This window comes from Toxorhynchites rutilus, chromosome 3 (assembly GCF_029784135.1).
Source record: "Toxorhynchites rutilus septentrionalis strain SRP chromosome 3, ASM2978413v1, whole genome shotgun sequence".
NCBI lineage: Eukaryota > Metazoa > Arthropoda > Insecta > Diptera > Culicidae > Toxorhynchites > Toxorhynchites rutilus.
The window spans coordinates 135,958,830-135,981,280 of record NC_073746.1 but is presented as its reverse complement, the minus strand read 5'-3'; the positions used below and the strand labels follow the sequence as shown (position 1 = coordinate 135,981,280).

The window sequence follows — 22,451 nt, the reverse complement described above, 5'->3', positions numbered from 1 at the left end:
GGTGTTAAATAAAAAATGAGAATTTTTTCAATCACATATAAAAAAAATTTTTTTTTCATCGATTTCAGTATTCTTTATTAATAACATAATGTATTTTCCTCAAAAAAATGTCAGTGAATGTTTGAGTAAGGGCCGTGGTCTGCTGTTCGACGCAACTTTGTCGCGATGCTCTCACAAGAACGTTGTACGGCACTTACGTCCATTTTCCGGAGACAATTCCGGATTCTTGTAGTCAGTTGCTTCGTGTCCTTGGCCCACCAATTGTTTTTATACACTGAGGCACTGAGTGAGCCACAGAAATTTTCTATTGGGCGGCACTGGGGCAAGTTTGTTGGGTTACGATCTTTCGGCACGAACGGTATCTTTTTCTCCTCAAGATACGCTAGCGTTTTCTTGGCGTAATGGGAAGACGCCTTGTCCGGCCAGAAGATGTACTTCCCATCCGCGTGATGCTCGTTCAGGAACGGCAGCAGGATTTTATCGAGGCACTCTTCTCGATAAATTTGTTGGTTGATTGCCAGACCGCTCGGCTTAAACCAAGGCTTTGAAAAGCCCCGGTCGGAAATGGCGATGTACAACATAACCTTTTTTTCAAACTTGTGCTTGAACTTGTATTTCACTTCAGGCGGTGTGGATGACTTGTCGCTGGAGTAGTAATTATCATTCCATGGAATATGCGTTTTGGACAGCGGAAAATAGCTTTCGTCGTCCAGAACGAAAGACGTCCCGCGGTATTTTTTGGTCATCCACCGACACTGTGATTTAACCGTCTCAATCTGCTCCTTCGTGTACTACGGCGACCTCGTCTTCTTCCTGCAGACGATTCCTTCCATCTTGAGGGTCCGATGGATCAATACGTAAGAGCAGCCATATTTCCGACCGGCGTCACGCAGGCTGGTTGCGTCCTTGTTGTCAAACAGCTTCTTTAACTATGTCTTCCTCTGCTTCGTCATTATCGTCACCGGACGACCACTTTCGACCTTCCGCTCTACGTTCAGGGAACCCAGGATACGATATACCGTACTGACAGGTACATTTTCTTCCTTAAAATGTGCCACCGTGAACTTTTTTCCTTGCTGGAAATGCGTTTCGTAGAACCGTACAATGCGTTCGCGGAGCACGTGCTGTTTCGACGCCATCTTTGCTTTGACTAAATTCAAACTAGCAAAACCAAACACGCCTACTGTTTCTAGGGAGCCCAAAGAGCAATTTTCTTGGATAAAGAAAATTTTACGCTCTTTATTTCAGTTACTGAAAGGTATTGAAAAAATTCTCATTTTTTATTTAACACCCGTTATAGGCCCAAAATAATAGAAATACAATGTCACCATTAGTCGAATTCTCGAGCGTAAAAAAGCAAATGTCTTCTACCGACAATATGCCTTCAGACCGCTTAAAGTTCTCCAGAATTTAACCTTCTTGCATGATTTTTTCTTCATTGATGAAATAAATCAAGGTCCAGACACGATCAACTTAAAGTGAACTTGTTCTTTCATATAATTTCAATGTTATGATGGAAATTTCCTCCATGCACTTCTTTTGACGATATTTCCGGTCAATAGTTAGAATTTCATGGGAATCTCTGGCATTTCTGATGCAGATAGAGAGATCTAATAGGAATGTCAAAAGAGATCCAATAATCAGACGGAAAATATTTTATACTTAATAATCTTCTACATGGTAAAAGTATAGTTATTAAAGACAACAAATAATCGAATTAATAAAAATAAACGAAACACATCTTCTCATCAATTAATGCTAGCGATCAAAATCATAACGGCTTAATTGACGTTTTTCCAGGAACTGAAATTTCAGTATTATTGATATATTCTAAACTTGATTACAATTCAATTTTGCTTCCCGCCAAAAATTTTTTTTTTAATTCTGAGGGCTGGAACTACATTATTTGAACATTTTCATTCATAAAAACAACTAAAAACATGAATACAAATCACAACATTTATTTCTTTCGAGTTCATTTAAAAGGCAAAAATTAAGAATAAATTCATAATACTTAAATGGTTTTAATCGCAGTGACTTTATTTGGTGAACCTCTGGTTTACAAACAATCGAAATTGAACAATGCTCGAGTCACGAAAACGTTTGTTCTTTTGAATGGGGAAAAGTTGACAACCAGTGAAGGGAAAAAGAAAGTTTCTATAAAGACATTTTTCAAGCAAATTAACTTGAAAAATAAATCTGATTGAATCCGCATGACCTAGGATGCCGGTTTTCACTCAGAGAAATTAAGGTGAAGGTGGATAGAAGCCACAAATGGCTGCCACAATGGCACTCATTTCTTTCATCTTCCTCCCTTACCACTCGGCCGATAATCAATAATTTTGCGAAACAGTGTGTAGAAAATGATCGTTTTCGCACACTTCCCATCAAGTAATATCAACCAAACTCTAATCGATTACTCACAAGATATTAAATTTTCATCTGCCGTTGCAATGTATAATGAAAAACGTCGGAAAACTCGTCGAAACGTTGAAACAGCTATGAAAACCACTCAATAAAATGTAATTCCTGAGTCATAGCATTTCGGGTCATGACAATCAATATAATAAAAAAAAAATTATTATTTTTACGTTTAATGGGTCTATAATGTATGTTTTAGCAACATTAGCATTGGTTAACAGGGGTCTTCGTAGCCTAATTGGTTGCGTGTCCGCTATTAAGCGAACAATCATGAGATTACAACACTGGGCCCTCATCTGACCATCTTTGTGTGTTATTCTAGTTACTACGTCCACGCAACAATCATCATGTGATGGTGATCCCAGCCTCTCACTCCACGTACGATCGATCTGCTGCATCAGTAATTGGTGCTATGTATAAACACAGTAATGGAATCCTCATATCAAGAGTCCCGCTGTGAACAGTTCAACTGTGAACATTCGAACAATAGGAATATTCTTACGCCGAAAAATGCGTCCTGTGTTGTGTATCGATAGAATAGGAATACTCTAACGCCTAAACGGCTAATGTGTAATATACAAAAATGTGTATCGATGAGATAGGAAAACTCTTACGCCTAAATGGCTACTGTGTAATATACAACATGAGAGAAATGTACACTATAAATTCGGCTCTGTTACAGCTGAATTGCTAGATGAGCCTAATAATAAAAATAAACAGATGGGATAAAAAAAAACCATTGGTTAAGAAAATTGTATTGCAGAGCTCGAAACACTGCCACGGCTACCTCTGCTGTCAAAAATAGTAAACGGTAAAGTATTACATTCAATCAAAATGCACCGGCCAACGAAGAGAAGGTTTAAAGCTCTCCAACGTGAATATGTAAAAAACAATACGATCGACGAAGGAAAATATTAAGAAATTATCAACATCGAGTTACTGTGCGGAAGAACTTGTTAATACCAAAAGAGCCCCAATTCGAATGTGTTATAAATTTGATCATGTTACGCTCGCGTAAAATCAGAATTTTACTTCATATGCAAATACACCTTCTATATATACTTATATTTGCAATTGTTCATCGGAACACATCGTTCTTACATTTTACTTCAGTACACCCATACCTCACTTTACGGCCTAGATACGTTCCACGAAAATCGGCCGCAAAGCGAGCAGCCGCATAAGGAATCAATTTTTCTAATACAAGTTGATACAAATTCAATCGGATCTGTTCTAAATTTGTTTGTAACATGGTTTATCATTCTAAATGCACTTTATATTTCTATTCAAGTTAAATCAAAAATACATTTTCAAAAAACTTTTTTTTTTCTTTTCTACAAAAAACTCAAACTTTCATGGCTGTGCGACACAAATAAATGAAGTTCGATTGAGCTGATATTTTGTACAGGGCAGCTTTTCGAGGGAATCAACATTTTTAAGAAGGTTCCGTTTAAAATTTCGAAATGGTCATTTTCATTGGCACTCTAATATGAATCTCCCTAGATATATCGACATTGAAAAAAAAATTTGCCGTTATAACGAAACATTTTAGGCCGTAAATCGAAAACGTGTCCTAATTCAAGAGAGCTGTTGTAGTGAAATGCCTCATAAAGAGCAGCCATATAGCGAGGTATGAGTGTATTGACTCGTGTCTCGTGTCTCGACTCGTGTCAGTGAAGCGCTGCACAGTCTGATAAGTGAATTGATCTATTTACGTGTGCATTGCTCTTCTCTAAACAAACACTATTACCCCATGAAAACAAGTGCTTTTACCCATACTACTACAATGGCTTCCGGGAGTGCGAGAATTTCAGCATTCATAACTCTTTGTCGGGTGAATGAAGTGGAATCACTTCATTCGAATGATAAAACGAGTATATGTGATGTTTGCGACTTATTGACCCAATTTTTTTTCTCTCAGACTTTCTCAGTTCATTAGCCAATTTGGAAAACTAAATTAAATACTCGATCTTGAGAAAGGCCAATTAGAATGCTTCACTGCCAAATGCCAGATCCTTAGTCGGATGACTGATAAATCGTGAAAGATTTATTGGTGTGTTTTTTCCGATGGAATAATTGATTTTCGTGAATTCGAGCACTGTTTCCGGGTTGAAAGTGGCGTTAGAGTACAGCACATTTTAAGCCGAATGTGAAGAAGGTATTTTTCAGCCGTGCGTTTTTCGGTGAAAATTTATTCCGCGGGGGTTGCTAAAGAGATTCATTCTTGAATTTCTGTAGTGTTTGTTTCTCGCCGACTATAATTTCGTGGTCATACATGAACAATACGGTCGTGTCTTGGACACCACCCTTGTTTATACATTTTTTGCGACCCGCGACACCTTGACTAGCACGTGTTTGTGGCCTATATGAAAAATAGGTTGAGTACCGCTCGATTAGAAAATATAGCAAAAAAATATAGTTTTCATGAATTTTCGTACTTTTCTTCGGATACCCTCGAACAAAGTTTGAACTCTCCGTTGGTCGAAATGTTTCAGCACGTCATATACTTCTGTAGGCTTCAAAGTGAAATTTTTACCGTCGAAAGATACAGGTATGCCAAACAATTTTCTGTCAAGAAATATCAGATACCCCTACTACCATCGTTGCTATAGAATGAACATTGATTCCGGATTCTAAACGTTTCAAGCTTTAAACGTTCAATATAGGTCTGTTCCGCTAGAATAATGCCAAACCTAACGTCTCAGTTTCTGTCCGGCAAAAATTCTTGAAGTTTGGCTGGGATTTGCTACTCCACTCGCTATTACCAGATATTGCATTTACAGATTATAGAATAAGCTCAGGTCGCTGGAAAAAAATATTTAAGGGCAAGAATTTCGACTTATTGGGAAGCATGAAAAGCATCTTGCCCAGTTGTTTGACCAGAAAACAAGATTTTGCGATGATTGAATTTTCGAGTGGCGTGAAGGATTATGAACGAGCCAAAACTATATAACACAACTCAACATTTTTGTATAACAGCGGGAAAATATCCATATCGATTTTCTATAGCCCTGCTGTCTTGTTTCGAGATTCCAATTTTCGTCGATGTTTCTTTTCATCGTGTTTCCAACAACTAAATTTCAAAAATGAAGTCCTTGATGATTTGGGCTGATTTTCTTGGAAACTCAGCCAGCTTACATCGGTTTATGATAGAACATCTCCGAGATTAAGAGTTTTGCACCGTATTCCTATACCTGTGTTACACCCCGCTCGAATCTGGTTTGCTGGTTTTTTATGCTTTGCTTAGAACGAGCGAAGACAAAACGGGCGCTAGAATTTAATGTGTGTGTTTAAAATGAGGTGCGCATCACACAAGTGAGAAGCGATGTTTAGTAGCTGAATTTTTCGCCGTGTTCGTTCCGCGCTCTCGTGTTTATGAATTCTGTACGCTTAGTACCAAGAGAGAATACGTGTTTGTAATGAACGCGTGCTGATGAAAATTAAACTCAAGTACAGCGCAGCGTATGTTTTCTGAAGACTGGATGGAACTATTACGTAATATAACGTGATAAGGTACATGAAATCACAAAAACAAAACAAAAACTTCACGGGCGAGGAACAAATCAAAGATTTGAGAACAAATCAGTTATCGCTAATCACTAATAAAACTAATATTTTTCTCAACAAAAAACATAGGATAGAACCAGACCTCAACTGGAATTCAAGTTAAATTCAACAATTTTCCCCAAAACGGAGAAATATACACGTAGGCAACAGAGGGAGGGGTATGAAAAATATCCACGCTTGTTCACAGAGGGGGAAAGGGGTGTCTAAAATCGTGCTTTTCCTGTCCACGTGGTTTATGGACAGCCCCTAAACAAGCAAATGTGTTTCTGATCCCAACAACAAAGTGCTTATAATAATCATACACTCAATAGTAACTTAACACGTTGAGTCCCGATTTTTTCTTGCTGTGCTTTCCATTCAGCGCACATCAAGAGCTTTGGCACAATATCAGTGTCGGTCCCAGTTCCTAAAGATACTTATTGTATAAATATAAAATAGTCAGCAATTAAGTCTCTTTTCTCTTGAATGGCGTTAACGTTCTCTGTGGATCTTTTGCCGTCTCAACGTATGCATTAACTAGCGTCATTTTTTTAATACTTAGTTGAGATTTCGTAAGCCAAATAACACGCCTTGAATGTATTCCGAGGGGCAAGCTCTTGAATACGCGTGACCACCTTTTCCTTTGACGAAAAATCCCCCGGCCAGAACGGGAATCGAACCCGAACACCCGGCATGATAATGTGAGACGCTGACCACTCGGCCACGGGTGCACTTAAAAGTAGTCACATTTTGTAAAACATCCGGAAACAAACCGTATATATTTTTATTTTCTCATTTTATAAATATCAGTCCTAGTCAGTCAGCATTTTCCTAACACAAAGCTCAACGTCGACCCTTAGGGACCGACGCTGGGCTCAACGTGTTAACGATAGAAGCGGAAGGGGTTACTAGCGACGGTTTAAAACACAATTCACAATTCCAAGGATGCATCAGAGCAGGGATTCTCAAACTATTTTGAGCAAGAGCACCTTTTCCAGAATGAAGTGACCTTAGACTCCTACAGTCAAATTTATTCGCAAAATTCTATCTCTTGGTTTTTCCTATTCATACAAAATACATACCAATTTAAAATTTTGGCGGTTGGTTAAGTGAGTGAACAAAATTCAACAAAATAGACATTCATTAATTTTTGGAAAAAAAAATCATAACAATCGCAAAGTCAAAAAATCTGTGATGTGATGGAAGAATCTGGTTTCTTTCTTCCAATCTATCTAAATCCGGTACAATATTGGTGAACTGAAGCTGTAAATGTTCGCTTTCGTTGATTCAAACGTTGAGTTCAAACGGATTCTTTGTTTTGTCAGAATTTTTCACGCTTTTTTACGAATTTTCATCTTGTACGAACTTGTGCACGCTCGTCGACTTGTAGAGTTTTCGAAACAATGACAACAATAATAATTTCTACTAAATAAAGTCATTCTTATATCAAGCTGGTTAACGTAACACAACCTATACAGTATCTGTAATGTTTCAAATAAGAATTTGAATTGAACTGATAGAGGCAACAGGGGTCGCTTTTTAGACCTCGTGGATCCCCAAAATCCGTTTTCGTTTATGTCGACCCCAATTTGAGAATCCCTGCATTAGAGGATGTTCCTAATACAGAAACTCCCATGTAGGCGTTCGTAAATCGAACACCCAATCGAATACTACCGAAAAAAAACCGAACCATTATTTTATCAACCAACTAGACAAATTATTTAGCAAACTAGAAGATCTGGCAACACTGGTGGCAGGCCACTTCTCAAAAGCGGAGAACCAACGATTCGTTGTTTTTTCACCCGCTACGCGGCAGTGAGAGCAAGAAATAGCGAACCACAGGTGCTGCTTCGCCACCAGCAGGAAGAGATACAGAGATATTATATTTTAATTATGTAGCGATATGACAGGTTTTAGTTTGCTGTTTTTGCCACCCCAGCTAGAAAAAAAGCTGCTCGTGGAATACAGCGAGCGAGCTTCCCGAAAAACCAGAATTAAATTCGCGGAATTGCACCGTTCTCGTCGCGGTTGAATGGTTATGAATAAATTTGCACTGTTTACTTCTTCTAGATTCCGCCTCCACTATGTTGGTTGAGCTTTTTTTTCGGGTCGGTTTTGCCCATCCTTTATATTTAATATCGAGATTCCGCCAATAGGGTTGGCTGGAGGTTTTTGCGGCTTACCTGGTTGACTAGATGCTGGAACGCAGGTGTATGGGTGTTGATCGCGCCATTATTATCGAGATCCGAGTGCAGCGCGAAATCCGACAGGGCTTTCCATGGGGGCTGATAAGCGGTTACTTCTAGGCCGTGCAAATTCAGCGGAGAATCGTGCCGCACGGGGGAGCTGGCCACCATTGGGATTCCCTGCATGCCGTACCCCAGCTTACGACCTTCCTGTTTGGGATTCGAGAGAGAGAGAGACGATGGAGCGCGATTAAGTTGGTTGGAAACTGGGACCGGGACCGAGATTAGTGCTGCGTGAAATATTAGCATTCTTCATTACCTTCTCCTGTTGCATTTGCAGCTTCATTTGGATGGTTTTCTTCTTGTCCTTACACCGCTTGTTTTGGAACCAGACTCGGATAACACGCGGCGACAGGCCGGTCATCTCCACCAGCTGCTCCTTCATCAGGGCATCCGGTCGGGGGTTAGCGTTGTAGCAGGTTCTGTTAGAAGGAAGGAAATTTCATAAATATTTTTCTGGCTTGTTTAAATCATCATCTGTATGTTCTTTTATTCGAATATTGACTATAATTAGACATAAGGATTTAAACAATGATAGTTTCAATCTTCTATAGCTTCTTAGTTCATGATAGAGGGCGCTAAATGAGTGTCAATCAACAAATAAAACGTACTAAAACGTTGATACAGCAAAGTATGGTTTCATTCAGTAGTCGCATCGTGGCGACGGAGATGGGGTTCTATTGAAGAGTGAATGTACTGAACGAACTTTAAATGACTGAGCGAAGAGTGGGGGCCTAAGTCAGCATGTATAAATAGTCTTACAAAAGACCAAAGTACTAGAGACATGGAAACGATGAACATATAGAACTTCAAATGTAGTTTTGTAGCGCATATTTTAGGTAACGTTACTTCGGTGTAATGATAAGGAAAAAATCCCTCATGGTGAATCTCAAATGTCTGTTTACCAAGTTCGATTGTAAAGTTAAAGGTGAAAGCTTCCAGTCCCTTATCAACATGTTTCATAACATGTTTGTTGTGTTTCATGTTTGTTGTCAGAAACGTAGTATGTAGGAAGCAGGACGGGAAGATGGACACTTATGTACGATCGATAAATTTTATTCTTATTTTAAATTTGAACGATGTGCAAACTTGCAAAACAGTGCATCAATACTTTTGACACTTACTGTTTGCACTTAGCTGGTCTTCTGTCAAAATCTATATGAAAAATTGAAGGCCAAAGGTGTTGCTAAGCGTAAAACCCGAGAAAGGAAGAGTTCGATTTGAGTCGTCTTTGTTGTATTCTTCTCTTCCCGTAGATCAATATAGTGGAGAGAAAAATCGGAAAATTTAATTCCCATATGTTCGAAAATCACATCATGATAAGCGATGATAAGTCCATTCGATGTTTGCGACAATGAAATTGATCTTTGTTCGAAGGTGAAAATTGATTTTAACGCGTGTTTTAACTTATAACACGTTAAAAAGACATGCAAACAACATAAAAAAGTTATAGATTGACTTAATTGCTCCACATCATCGTATTTGTTGACGGCTATCGCGAATCAATTGATTTTTTTACTTTCTATATAAATGCGGTAAACTACGAAATTCATTCGCTTCAGCCTTGAAAAAGACCAATTTGAAGATCAATCAATGAATAGTTCGGGGATTAAAGACATGAGCGGTCGCATAGTTAGAAAACGTCAATTTGGGCGGGACGAAGTTCGCCGAGTCAGCTAGTTGTTAACAAAAACATAAGAGTGATCTGGACAGAACAGTTCGATGTAAATTTTCGTCTGCATGAATTAAGGTTCTTATTGTCAACAAGTAGTTATTTGGGTATTTTTGTTACATGAGTGTTGCACCATCACTTTTCTTCCATTTTATCGAATCAACGGTAAGTTTTCTCGTTAAATTACATCATTCCAAGAACAACATTCATGCGGTACAGACAGGGTTGCCACATTTAATTCTGTAAAATGTTTCGAAAAAATCTGTATATCTGTATTATTAGCAAAAAAATCTGTATCAAAAAACTAACGGAAAAATGAAAAGAAAGGTTTATTTTTCTTATCTATGGTTTGTTAAAGTCGTATCAATACAACAAAATAAATTATAATAGGTTTTCTCATGATAAATTGCATGATGTTTATACATGGTTTTGTTGAACTTTGTCTTCAAATTTTCTGTCAATTTAATCCTTGACGCTCTTCGTTGAACCCTAACATAGTTCTTCGCTTTTGAAATAGAGTCTATCATTGTGGGAGCCAACCTTTGTTTTGTTTGCATTGTAAAGCGAGAATATTCATTCAGCACACGCTGATGAATGTGAAATTACCAGAAAGTGTCCCACAAACGACTTTAGTGGAGAAGTGAGGTGACATTTCATATGGTTCAACATTTTTTGTAAAAAAAAAATATAATTAGTAAGACAGTCGACACAGAAAATGCACTGTAATTAATTCAATATTTAAAATTGAATTGACAAAAATATAATGAAATTCTACATCTTTGCTGAAAATCTATAATTCTGTATATATAGATTCTGTATCTGAAATTTGACGAAAAATCTGTAAAATAAGAATATTCTGTATATGTGGCAACCCTGGGTATAGAACATAAAACGTTTATTCTGTAATTGAAAATTTTCAAAATGATTCCATGTGGCTAAACGAGTGTCTAACACTGTATGCCTGTATTCTGTCAACTATTAAACATGAATGTCATCCAATTTGTGATGTTTTTAGTTCTACATCCAATATAATTTTTGGCACATCTTTCGACATCTTCATTCATTACAATTAATGAGCTTTAAAGAAACAAGGAATGTGCTATACACCCATACTGGTACAGCATTTACTCAAGCGAGAGAGGCATCTGTCGCGAAAGGGTTAAAGGATCACGTTGTTTACGCTCTCCGATTTGCCCTCAGACAACACGTTCCGTGTATACTTTTAAGATTCAACTTCATTCTATCATGTGGTGTTATATTCTCGTGCATTAGTATAACAGCGCCAGTTGTTATGTGGATAGCGTGGTCGTGTGGTCCTTGGAATCCAGCCGGACTTGGTTCAATCCCTGTTTGACATCGCTTTGAGTTTTTTTCTGGCACAATTCCAAGCTGACCTTCAGTCTGAGAGAATGAGAGCTCTGCTCCATGCATACCAACATTTTAACACTCTTAAAAAAAGTGCGTTTATTTCTGCATTTGATGATATCTTTTCTGCCAAGTGAAGGCGATCTGGCGTAGTGGTATCATCCATGCCTCTCACGCTAATGGTCACGAGTTCAATTCTCACTCCCGACATTCTTCCAAAAATGGAAGTAAAAAGTGACGAACCAGCCAAATGAGTTGAAAGTCACTATAATACAGATAAAAAAAAAAATCTTTTCTGCCAACGCTTGATTGGGTCTATTCAGGTTTTCTTCTGGAGTGGAGTTTTCAATTGTCATTTTAATAGTACAGTGGAACCTCGATTATCCGCGAGCGGATGATCCGCGGTGCGGAATATCCGGGCATGCAAGTTCCCTAGTAATTCTATAAACCTTCCTGAAATTTGTCAGTGAGTGGTAGAGTCTTGCTCTTTTGTTTTGGTCATGGCTTTCACATTATCTGATCACTGATCTACACGACCTTACAGATTGACAGTTCAATAATTTCTGTATTGATTAAACATAGTTTTCATGCTAAAATATCTTTTTTTCCTGTTTGCACCTTATTTTTAGCCCTTTATTGCATTATCCGCGATTTTCGTATTCGCGGTGATCTAGCCCGACTATTTCGCGGAAAATCGGGGTTCTACTGTATTACGAAACATCTATTTGTACGAACATGTAGTGGTAAGCGTTACTGCTATGTCTTCTTATGCCTCTCTCAATACCACTTTCTTTAGAAGACAACAAAGACAATTGAAACCTTCAACAAAGATTGAAACCTTCAGTTGAATAGTTTGTGAGCGTACTTTCGCATGCAAAATGAAACACTTTAAAAATGATATTAAATATTGTTTATTCGAGCCGTTTTAATCATCAATAAAAGCTTCTGTTTTTTAAATTGAGAGGAAGCGACAGCAGATATGAACGAAAAAAGAATTCTTGTTCCGGGATACATAGAAACTCAACCAATTTCGCTTCACCTTGATAGACTTGAACCAATATATTGAAAATGGCTCCCGCTGAAGTGAAAGGTGCAAGTGACAAACATATTCGTTCCTGAATATCGAAAATGACAAGCCTCAAGTTGCATTCATTTCCCATTTAGGAATGGAAGCATTCGAATGGTGCAAATTGGTAATCCCAACACGTGATTTGAATGTCAGAGTCATATGTTGTAACAGTGTGTGTCAAAAAATTAGGAAAGAATTTGTTAGATATAACAGCGAGTGTCCGAAAAGATTCATCCTTAGCCCAACCAACTTTGAAATGGGATGTATATTGGAGTGATAACGTTAAAGTTCCCTAAGGGAGTCAAAATCTTTGGGTTTGCAGACGAAATTTCCGTACCGGTAACGGGCGAAGTATGAGAGGAGATTTGGACTGGTAGCCGAGGCGAGATCTGGACACATGGAGCAAACCTTTAGATAGCGCACCACAATGCTGGAATCGTGCTGGTCACCAACTGCAGAACTGTTCAACGAGCGAATATACCCGTTGGAGAACACCATTATTTCCAGACGCAATTTCAAGTGCTTGGGTGTGATAATCGACGACTACAATAGCCATATCAACTACGCCTGGATACCTCCACAGATTTCGACATGCGAATTCACCTCATTGCTCGCAGTGTACTCACATAGTGGAAACACCGAACCACGTAGTATTTCCCGTAGATACCCTCGGTTCAACCAAGAACGTTGCGTAATGCTCGCATCTGGCGTAGATATCAACGTGTGCAATGTGACAGAAAAATGTACAGTGACGAGAGCACTTGGAATGCTGTAGCCAGAGCGATAACTTTAATAATGACAGAGCTTCAAAGCAAATGGAGAGTTGACAGCGGTTTAGTGCATAAGCACAGTCACTAATGCTAACAGTGATCGGATATGCTTGCTTTTGACAGCGTTTGATTAAGCCAGTGATTGAATGAAACAATTTCCGTATTTAATGGCGAAAAAATCGGAATTCAGGTCAATTCATTCATTGTGAAAGATTACGTTCTTCTTTGCATGTCTTACGTATGCAATGTTCATTTCATCCAAAATCCATTACGTATGCCATGTTCAAACTTCCAAGATATGTGAACAGAAGAATGATTAAACGATCAATGTATTTTACAATTCCCTCTGAAGTTATTGCATCTCCCAAGTGTACGTATTTCTCGAACCCCAAATTTCCTTGATTTGATGAACTTCAGGCACTCAGTTTTGATTTTGACATGTAAGTTGAACGCATATTATTCAATCGACGTTATCGCAGCAAATTGTTATCGAAATTTTGCCAAACGCAGAAATTCAGTGAGTTGAAGACATGAAGGGATATCTTCCAATGCAGTCTTGAATCACCGAGCAAAAGCATTGTGTTCATACCGCATGCATGTACAAAAGTACTCGCAACTTGCATATATTTGCAATGTCGATTTTACCAGACTTTTTGGTTTTGAAGTCTGTGTTAGGGAAACTCATTCCGGTCAGCAGAAATGCATGCGAGTACAAAGGTACCCGCACCTTGCATCTATTTTGCAATGCCGATTTCCCCAGGTTCATTGGTTTTGAAATCTGTGTTAGGGAAACACATAGATTCCAGCGATGAACTTCCATCCCGGTACGGAGATGAAAAACGTCGTCCTACGTAAAAAAAATGAATACTGACCGCTGTAAAATGTATCAAATCCGTATTCGGAAAGTCTACCAAAAAGAGTTATCGAGCGAGTAGACAACCCAACCGAAGCCTCAAAAAACAAACAATGGGCAGAATCTGGGCTCGTAAGCTGTACGAACAGGGGCTCACAAAACCCGATGGATGTGTCTTCATCGACGATGAAAGCTGATTTCAACCAAATCAAGTTCCAAAATTAATTTTTAGCGTATGTTTCGTCATCCCGATTTATTTTTTTCTTTTTACTCTTGGGAAACACTTTCCCAACTCCATTTTATAATGAGGTGAAATATTATCACGGACTTACGCAACAGCACCAGTAGCTATGTGGACAGCGTGGTAGTGTAATTCAGCCTAGCATTCCTGCCAGCCTTGGTTTGATCCCCTTTTAACATCGGTTGAACTTCTTTTTTTGTACAATCACAAAGGAAAGAGATGAATAAAGAAAAAAAGAGAAAAAGCATTTTTTCTGCCAAAGATCAAATATTTTCTGGTGTAGTTTGAGTGTACAAGACCTCTGCTCGCAGCAAGGTTCCTAACTTATTCAAGTATGGAAGTATGTTCGTGGAAAAAATCGTGCCTTGGCAAGGGATCTGTTCCTGTGGCAAGAAAACCAGCATTTTTCTGACGGATAACACCATGAATACGAAAGTATATAAAAAAAAGGACAGTTGAATGTCTTCTGTATTGATAAAACATAGCTTTCATGCCTCAATATTTGTTTTGTTCGTGGAATAAAATGAGGCCTTTATTGCGTTACCCGCGATGGCCGCTCAATTCCGCGGATAATCGGGGTTCTACTGTACTGGGAAATAATGTAGCGAAAAGTGAAAATGAACCATCGACGTTGGCCAGATGAACAATTGTTCGAATCGACTGGCCAAGTCCGTGACTGAGGCAGGTGAAGTGAGAGAATTTTTTTGAAATGACGACGAATGATTTGTTACACTTTTTTTTGGAAAGGTTTGTTATTACCTTTGTTGCATTTTAAGAAAGTGTCTTGATTTAAAGAATAATAAATGATGTAAACTTTAATCACATTTTTGTTTATTTTTAATAAACACCAAAGTTATCGACGAAATAGTGATTTCATATCAACTACCAAATATACCTAATATCTTGTTCGGCTCTGACCGAATAAAACCAAGAAAAAAAAGCGAGTGGAGATGAAGCACATTAGTTGAACATAATACGGCCAGTAACACAAAACCTGTTCACAAATTACGTCAATACGGCTAACAGTTTCAAATCAATCAAATCGCTTTGCTGCGTGTTGCTGAGGAGCGGTGTAAAAGGAGCGAACTCCGGCAGCGACAGTTGGCGGGCGGTCCAAAGATGAAAGTGACAGCCGCTCGAGCTCTGTACCAATCATCCCCCGCATGCAAAGCGGTTGTCTGTGAACCGATTTGTCCGAATCGTGCTCTCGTGACTTTGACATGTTTAGCTTTGCTTGCTTTGCCGTAAGTCGGGCTGATGTGTCGATTATTGAGCCGTGGAATAAAAAAAGGTGTGATCAGCACGTTCGGTGAGCGTAATAAAATTTTACAACCATTCTAAATAAGGGAGAATCGAGGCAGAAACAGATGTATGCGTTACCTTAAGGTGTGTAGTTGTTTCTCGTTGAGCACCGTTCGCACCCTGGTGGGTTTCCCGTCGGAAGGCCCGGAGGGTCCTTTGCCACGCATACTTTTGTGGGAACCGGATTCACTGCCCGAATCTGAAAAAAACCATTGAACACAAAACAAATATGAATTAGCGTTGGCCGCGGAGATTCGTTCGATTTATTAGCAAATTTTCAAAAGGCCCACTTCCGATACACACACGACCGCGCACATTTCCTCCGGAAAACCAAATTTCTCAACCTTTTCGTACATGACGCTAATTGTTGGGAGCACTTTACCAATTTGTGCCACTAGGAGCCGTTCCGAAAAACCCGACGAACGAAGCGCGCAACCCCGAGTTCACTAGACTTCAAAAATCTCCCCATCGCTCTGATTCGGTTTCGGCATCGCGCGCCCCGTAGATCTTCTCCTCGCAGCATCAACAAGACACACGTAAAATATACACAAATGGCAAACTCAACCGCAGAGAGTTGTCTTTTCATCTTCGCCGTCGCCGTGATTAAGTACAATTGCTTCTTCTCCTCGCACGTATATGTGCACATGCCGCTGTACAGAGAGTACGCAAAGTCTATCCTTTTGCGGCCGGGCCGGCCGTAATTACCATAATACATATTCCATACCGCGGCCTCACTCACTTGGCCTTTCAACTTCCTCCATCCGAAGCTCCAACTACTAGGGAACCTCGCAAGTCGAAACGCTCGCTTGTCGGTGCAATGTGGGCTTCCCTCAGGTGTGTGGATATAATCCGGTGAACAGCGCACAAGAAAACTATTGATTCGATTTGAAAATACATTTTCCGAATACTTTCGGATGATTGCCTCTCGGCAATCGCAATGTTCTACGCCACAAACGTTTCTCCCGCGTTTTCCGGCATTGCGTTCTGACCCCCAAAATTCGGTGGTTCCGCTAATTGTGCCTACAATCAACTAGATGTGTTTAACGCTAATGAAAGAAGAAAATCATCTCTCATTTCAAAACCTCAAACGCTGCCGAATTCATACGGGAATCATTATCAGGTCGGCTTCGTGGGTTCTCGTTGCTGGTTGCTTACTGTGCTCTGGCGGTTTTGTTTTCCGCCGGTATCGATTACTGCAAATTGAACTACACAATGCTCTGTTAGGGGAAGCACATGTGTTCCATGACCTCGGACCAGAGGCGGCTCCACCAGAAGAATCATGATGAGAGACGGAAAATGGCTTATCGTTGCTAGGCCAACCGAAGTTTTGCGCGGTGCGGATGCATCGCGCTGACGAATCGTCTTCATTGGAACATAGCATGACGCTCTTGAGCCAGCCCGCAGGCGAACGCACCTTGAACTTGGACAGCTCAGGAGGTATCGGAAGCAGAAGCTGGTCTTTCGTCACTCTGGGATGTGCGCGCGCGAGGTGTCAATTATTTAATGACGCACGTTTGGTCGGAGTAATTGTGGCTATGCTGCCCGTGGGATGGCTACATGATTTTTATGCAATCGGCGGAGGTAGAGGAGCGTAATGAGTACCGATTATGTTAAATGTAAACAGTGCAAGGTTGCACGAAAATTGTCCGAACGTTTCGTTGGTTGGCTAGTGTTTCTGTCTCGGAGGAACATGAAATTTGGTGTGCTGGATTTTCTGATAGTTCCAATACAAAACCAACGCTTTTATTTCATTGATGTTATCTAAAAAATGGCGGAGGAAAGGTATTTGAATGATTCGAGCAACAGGGCTCATGTTAGCTCGAGAAAATCGGTTTGAGCTATCGTTGTGCAATAGCGAGGAAGGTTAACAGATCCGAAACAGTGATAAGCAGTGCGTTCAAGAACGGCGATCACCAAAATGAACTAGGGGAACACCGAAATAAGTAACCGTGACCACGTGGAACTGAACATAGGTGGAATGCTGTTTGGTTCTAGGATTAGAAAGGAATTTGGACTCTCGATTACCAAATCTGAAATACACAAAAGAGGTCAACAAACGTAATCTTATTTCAGTTCAGCTTGAATTTCGGGGTGCGCCAATAAAAAAAGTCGGAAACGTTTTCATCTTGTTTTGTGAATCTTCTGATGTTTTTTTTTGCAGTGTCATTGTCAGTCATTACATTGAAGAGTTTTCCGTTATGGTACATTTTGCTGTATTTTTTTTGCAAACATTCTTTGTCGCAACATACCATGTCCCACTGTCGGTTCATGTGAGCTTTAGCAAAACTCAGATGTCTTCCGATGTGAGATGGTGTAAAATGAAGATTTTTAACCTTTTAAGTCCTTTTTATGTGAGGATATTTAACCACAATTTGACGAATTGTCACCCGAACAGTTGATTAGTTGAAATATTGCCTTATTTGCACAAGGGATTTTGTGGTATTCGAACCTGTTCTAGCTATTTCTCGAACCTGTTCTAGCTATTTGCTTACCGTATCCTTGAGGATTCGCTAAATAATTTGGCACTACTTGATGGGATCGTCCAATCCAATGAGAAATTTCTCTGATACCAACACTTTCTTGGTGAAATGCATCGATTTATCTTTCTTCTCTCTCCGTGAGGACTATTCCCTTCGGCATTTTCCAGATTTAATTGATCAACACAACTAAAACGATGGAAAATGTAATTGGTATTATGAAAACTTGACAGTTGAAAATACGAAAACATTTGTTTACGCTCAGCGCTTGCACACACATATGAAAATCATGCAGTGTATGGTAGTCACCAGTACCTACACACTAGAATATAAATTGAATAATTGTTTATTTACAATGACACAAATCAGCAAGATCTTATAGAAGTTGGACGGAGTGTATATGGACAATATTTTGCACAGCCTTCAATATAATATCATATTTATACTGTATTACTGTATTACAGCAAAGTTAGTGTTGAAAGACCCCAAATGCAAGCATTGATATCACACAAGACATAACACAAGATTCACAATATTGAAACCGGCCTAACTTTCATGAAACGCATCATTATTAGAATGATAACGTGGGTTTATGATTACACTCAAAATTGATTTCGGTGCAACAGCATCATTAGCTATGTGGATTGCGTGGTCGTGTAAAACGGTCTTGCATTCCAGCCGGCCTTGGTTCGATCCCCGTTGACGTTGTTTGGACGTTCCCAAAAAAGATGGAAAAAGAAAAAAGAAAGAGATGTCTGCATCCATACATACAAACATTTTAAAGCGTTGGGGAACAGATGACATTATTTGTTCATTTGAAGCTACAAGGCATGAAAAGACATGGTTTCTGCCGAAAATGAAATGCTTTCTAGCAACATTAGTTTGGGTGTACGACACGCAACCCGAACCCGATTGTCTAAAGGCGCGTCCACATTATGCCGAATGATGCCGATTGGCCTGTATCAGGCGGCATATTCGGTTCGTTATGTAATGTGGACGCCCCATCGGGTGCACGAAGTCGTCACGAACACACGAAGCTCAATGTCGTCAACGCTAATTTACTTCGTTTTGTTTTGGTTCGACTTTCTCGAACCGGACCCACTTGTTTCGGGTTAGGTTCGGTTTGATTCGAGTCGGTTTTCGGCATGCGGCAAGCCCGGGCGGTACGTCCACATTTAGTCGGCTATACCGGGCGGCCAAGGCCGATTGGCGAAATGTGGACGCGTCTCAATGAGCAAAGCCCGATTCTCACGGTTTTCAAAGATTACGAGGGTGTCCAATGCGCTTCATAAATTTCTGCCAGACACTTGACACGGGATATTATTAAGTGATATGAAATAATTCACATGAAGAGATATAAATATTTGTTGGCAGCCAAGTTTGTGAATTTTGCACAATGATAACGCACAGTCACACATTTCTATCATTATATCCATGGAATTCAGACTCTGAACGGATGACCGGATGAACGGTTGTCGGACTACAGAAATAACCTACAATGCCGTCCTGTACCTTCTTCCTGTTCGAAGATGACTACGGAGAACGCGTTTTGGGGGGGGGGGGGATGGTCAAATTAAAACCAGTCAGATGGTGATACTGAAGAGTGCGTTCCAGAAGACTTTCGAGAATTGCTTCGTTGCTGTCCATGGGAAGTACCTCAAAGGGAACAATATTAATTTTGATGAAAAAGAATGCATTTTGAAATTCACATTCACATACACCGGCAACGGCAAACCGAAGTTGATTCCATAAGAATTGCATGGGAGAATAATTGACGTAACGTGACGGAACATGAACGTGACTTGGATGTTGGGTGTGAATCGCACTTTATACCCATGATGTTCTTCCGCGTCAGAATATTTCTAGCCTACTTGTGACTTTACATTTTTTCTTAGTGGTTGTTTCTAATTACAGTTGTTTTCTGGAAAATAAATTTTAATTTTAAAAATATTTTTTTTCAATGAATTTGTTTTCAAAAATTTGTTTTATATTTTAAAATGAAAACACGAATAATTTTCTACGTTTCATTCTATAACCAAATATTTGTAGGTCTGATAGATTTTGTGTGAGAATTTTTTTTTTGAAATTTTGAGTTTGAAAAATTACTTATCAGAAAAACTTTTCCTCTATTAACCAGTTAACTGAGATTGGCGAGTACATTCGTCATGCGTATAAATCAGTAATATTTAATTGAATTTATTGCTTTTTCAGTTAAATATGTATATAATATATGCTTATGTTAACTAAAAAAGTAAATATTAGTGATAAAATTTGAAATTTGAAAAAAAATAAACCCATCTTTCACTCTATAATTGAAGGATATACTCGTCATGGCTCGATTCTGGCGACACAAAACTGTGCGCACTTTTAAATTGAGGAGACACAGTTAACTGGTTAAAGGGAAATGGACAAAGAGAGAGGGACATTTTCCGATGCATGGACGACATGTTGAAAATTGTAAGAGCATATATTTTCCTGAGAAATACGTTTTTGAGAAAAAGGAGTTTTAATTTTCGAAATAATATTTTTTTTTCAACGAAATTAAAAAGAATTTTTGTGTTTTTTATGAGACAATTTTCTACATTTCATCTTTTGACCAGAACATTGCAAATATCCAATGTCCTGGAAAAAAGGTAATGAAGAAGGTCGAGTTTAAAGCGACATAACTATTTTTCTTTGATTGCCCACCGCATTCATGTAAAAATTCTATTTTCAGGAAGTAATTTATCAATTAAAAACGTACATTTTTGTAGAGCTCCCGCTGAATATGAGACTAATGTGATAGCGTGAAGTGGACATTTGTGAAGTCACGTCGAAAAAGACGGATAAAAGTGATATTTCCATGTGCCCTTTTCACTCGCCCATGTTCATAGAAACAAACGAAGTTTCATTATTTTACCGTTATGATGTTTCGAAGGCTCTCAGTGTCGCTGTGTATGTTGTGAGATAATAATCGCCAATTAATAAAAATTTCACCGAAAACGTTACCGCTTTCGAGAACTAAGCACACGACTGCTCTCTGGACCTTTTTACCACATGAATAATCGAAATAAGCCACGATATAATTGTCATCTGTTAAAAAGTTGAATGATTTCATGAGAATTTTGGCTCAAATTATCATGTAACCGCAAGTACTTTCAACATTGTTTTGTTTCTTCCATATACATTCCATATTGAATGCAATTAATTACGACACGATATTTGGCTTGCCAATACAGATACACTTCGCCTACTGCTCCACCTCTATATGTATCTCATTAGCAGATATCTTAGTTTAATAAATATTGCGAATATTTTTAAAAGCTGTGAGCCGTTTAATAGGAGACATATTTTCACTACTTTCAATGCATAGTACTCAACTGTAGTACAAATAGATATTATTTAATAATTCATTAAAGTTTGATATATAGATAGCCATCAAATAACACCCCAGAAAATTCAAATAACACGCGAGAATTACTATAATGTTAAATATTGGATAAAATGATTCTTTTAAGTCTTGCCAGATGAGTCATTGCTGATTTTGAACATCAAAAAAGGGCTTTCGTTGGAATTTCAACATTTTCGAAATAATCTATTATTTACGCTGAGTGGGAGTGAGAATGGGTCAAGCATAAAATAGAACATATACAAGTAAGTTGCAATGTACATGCAGAAATACACCAATACAATCACAATTAGCAGTCCTAATGAAGTTCGTCTTTATGAAACGTAACGCTTCCGTTTTAAAGCTTGGAACTGGCCAGTTTATTTACCGAATTCGGATGCGATTGAAAACCTTTGGGATATGACGATACAACGGATGATTGCTGATAATCGTCGATTTCGAACAATTCAAAAACTGAAAACCGCTGGCAACACTGTATAAATTGATTGAAGGTATGCCGAATCTTTCCGATCATTAGTTTATTTTCTGTTTCTTTTTCATTTCTTCACAAAAACTGTGAGAGGTTCATCATTTTGGAAAACCTTTTCTCGAAAATTTACTGTGGGTATACAAAAATTGTTGTTATTGTAATAAAAAAATTCTCAATATCTATCATAACTATGAGTGGATAGTGTGGATAATAATCAAGACGAAGAATGTACGAGATAGCCTGGAGGGCATTCTGTGATTCCGGAAAGCTGAAAATTCCATTTATTTCTCATTAAATGAAAAGTTTGTACATAAAAAAGGAAACAAATTAGATGAAATCTGGTAATATTTGGTCGTAAGCTGAGCAAACTGTCGTATAATTCCTTTGAATGATGCACAAGTTCATTAGAGGACTATATATTCCAAAACTCTTACTGATATTCCGAAAGTTAAACTTAGGGAGGAGTATCGTTAAAATGCAAACTTCCTCTCCTTTTCGTAGGTTGGATTCTAAAGATCAACACATGATATTACATTGAGCAGAATTTTTTAAATCGTTTCATTTCTCATGCCTCAGATCAATCGTATTGCTTCTAGCATGATCGTGACAGATTTAAAAAAAGGTAACAGATT

At 38.7% G+C, this 22,451-nt stretch overlaps 1 protein-coding gene across 1 annotated transcript in view; it reads right to left on the bottom strand.

Moving 5' to 3' along the window:
• LOC129778806 (insulin gene enhancer protein isl-1) overlaps positions 1 to 22,451 on the bottom strand; it is a 122,877-nt gene that overhangs the window by 1,952 nt on the left and 98,474 nt on the right. Inside the window, exons 5-7 of the mRNA XM_055785915.1 lie at positions 15,564 to 15,684; positions 8,473 to 8,635; positions 8,151 to 8,363 (exon numbers count right to left, since the gene is read on the bottom strand). Coding sequence (XP_055641890.1) covers positions 8,151 to 8,363; positions 8,473 to 8,635; positions 15,564 to 15,684 — 497 coding nt within the window. The remainder of the gene's footprint in view (positions 1 to 8,150; positions 8,364 to 8,472; positions 8,636 to 15,563; positions 15,685 to 22,451) is intronic.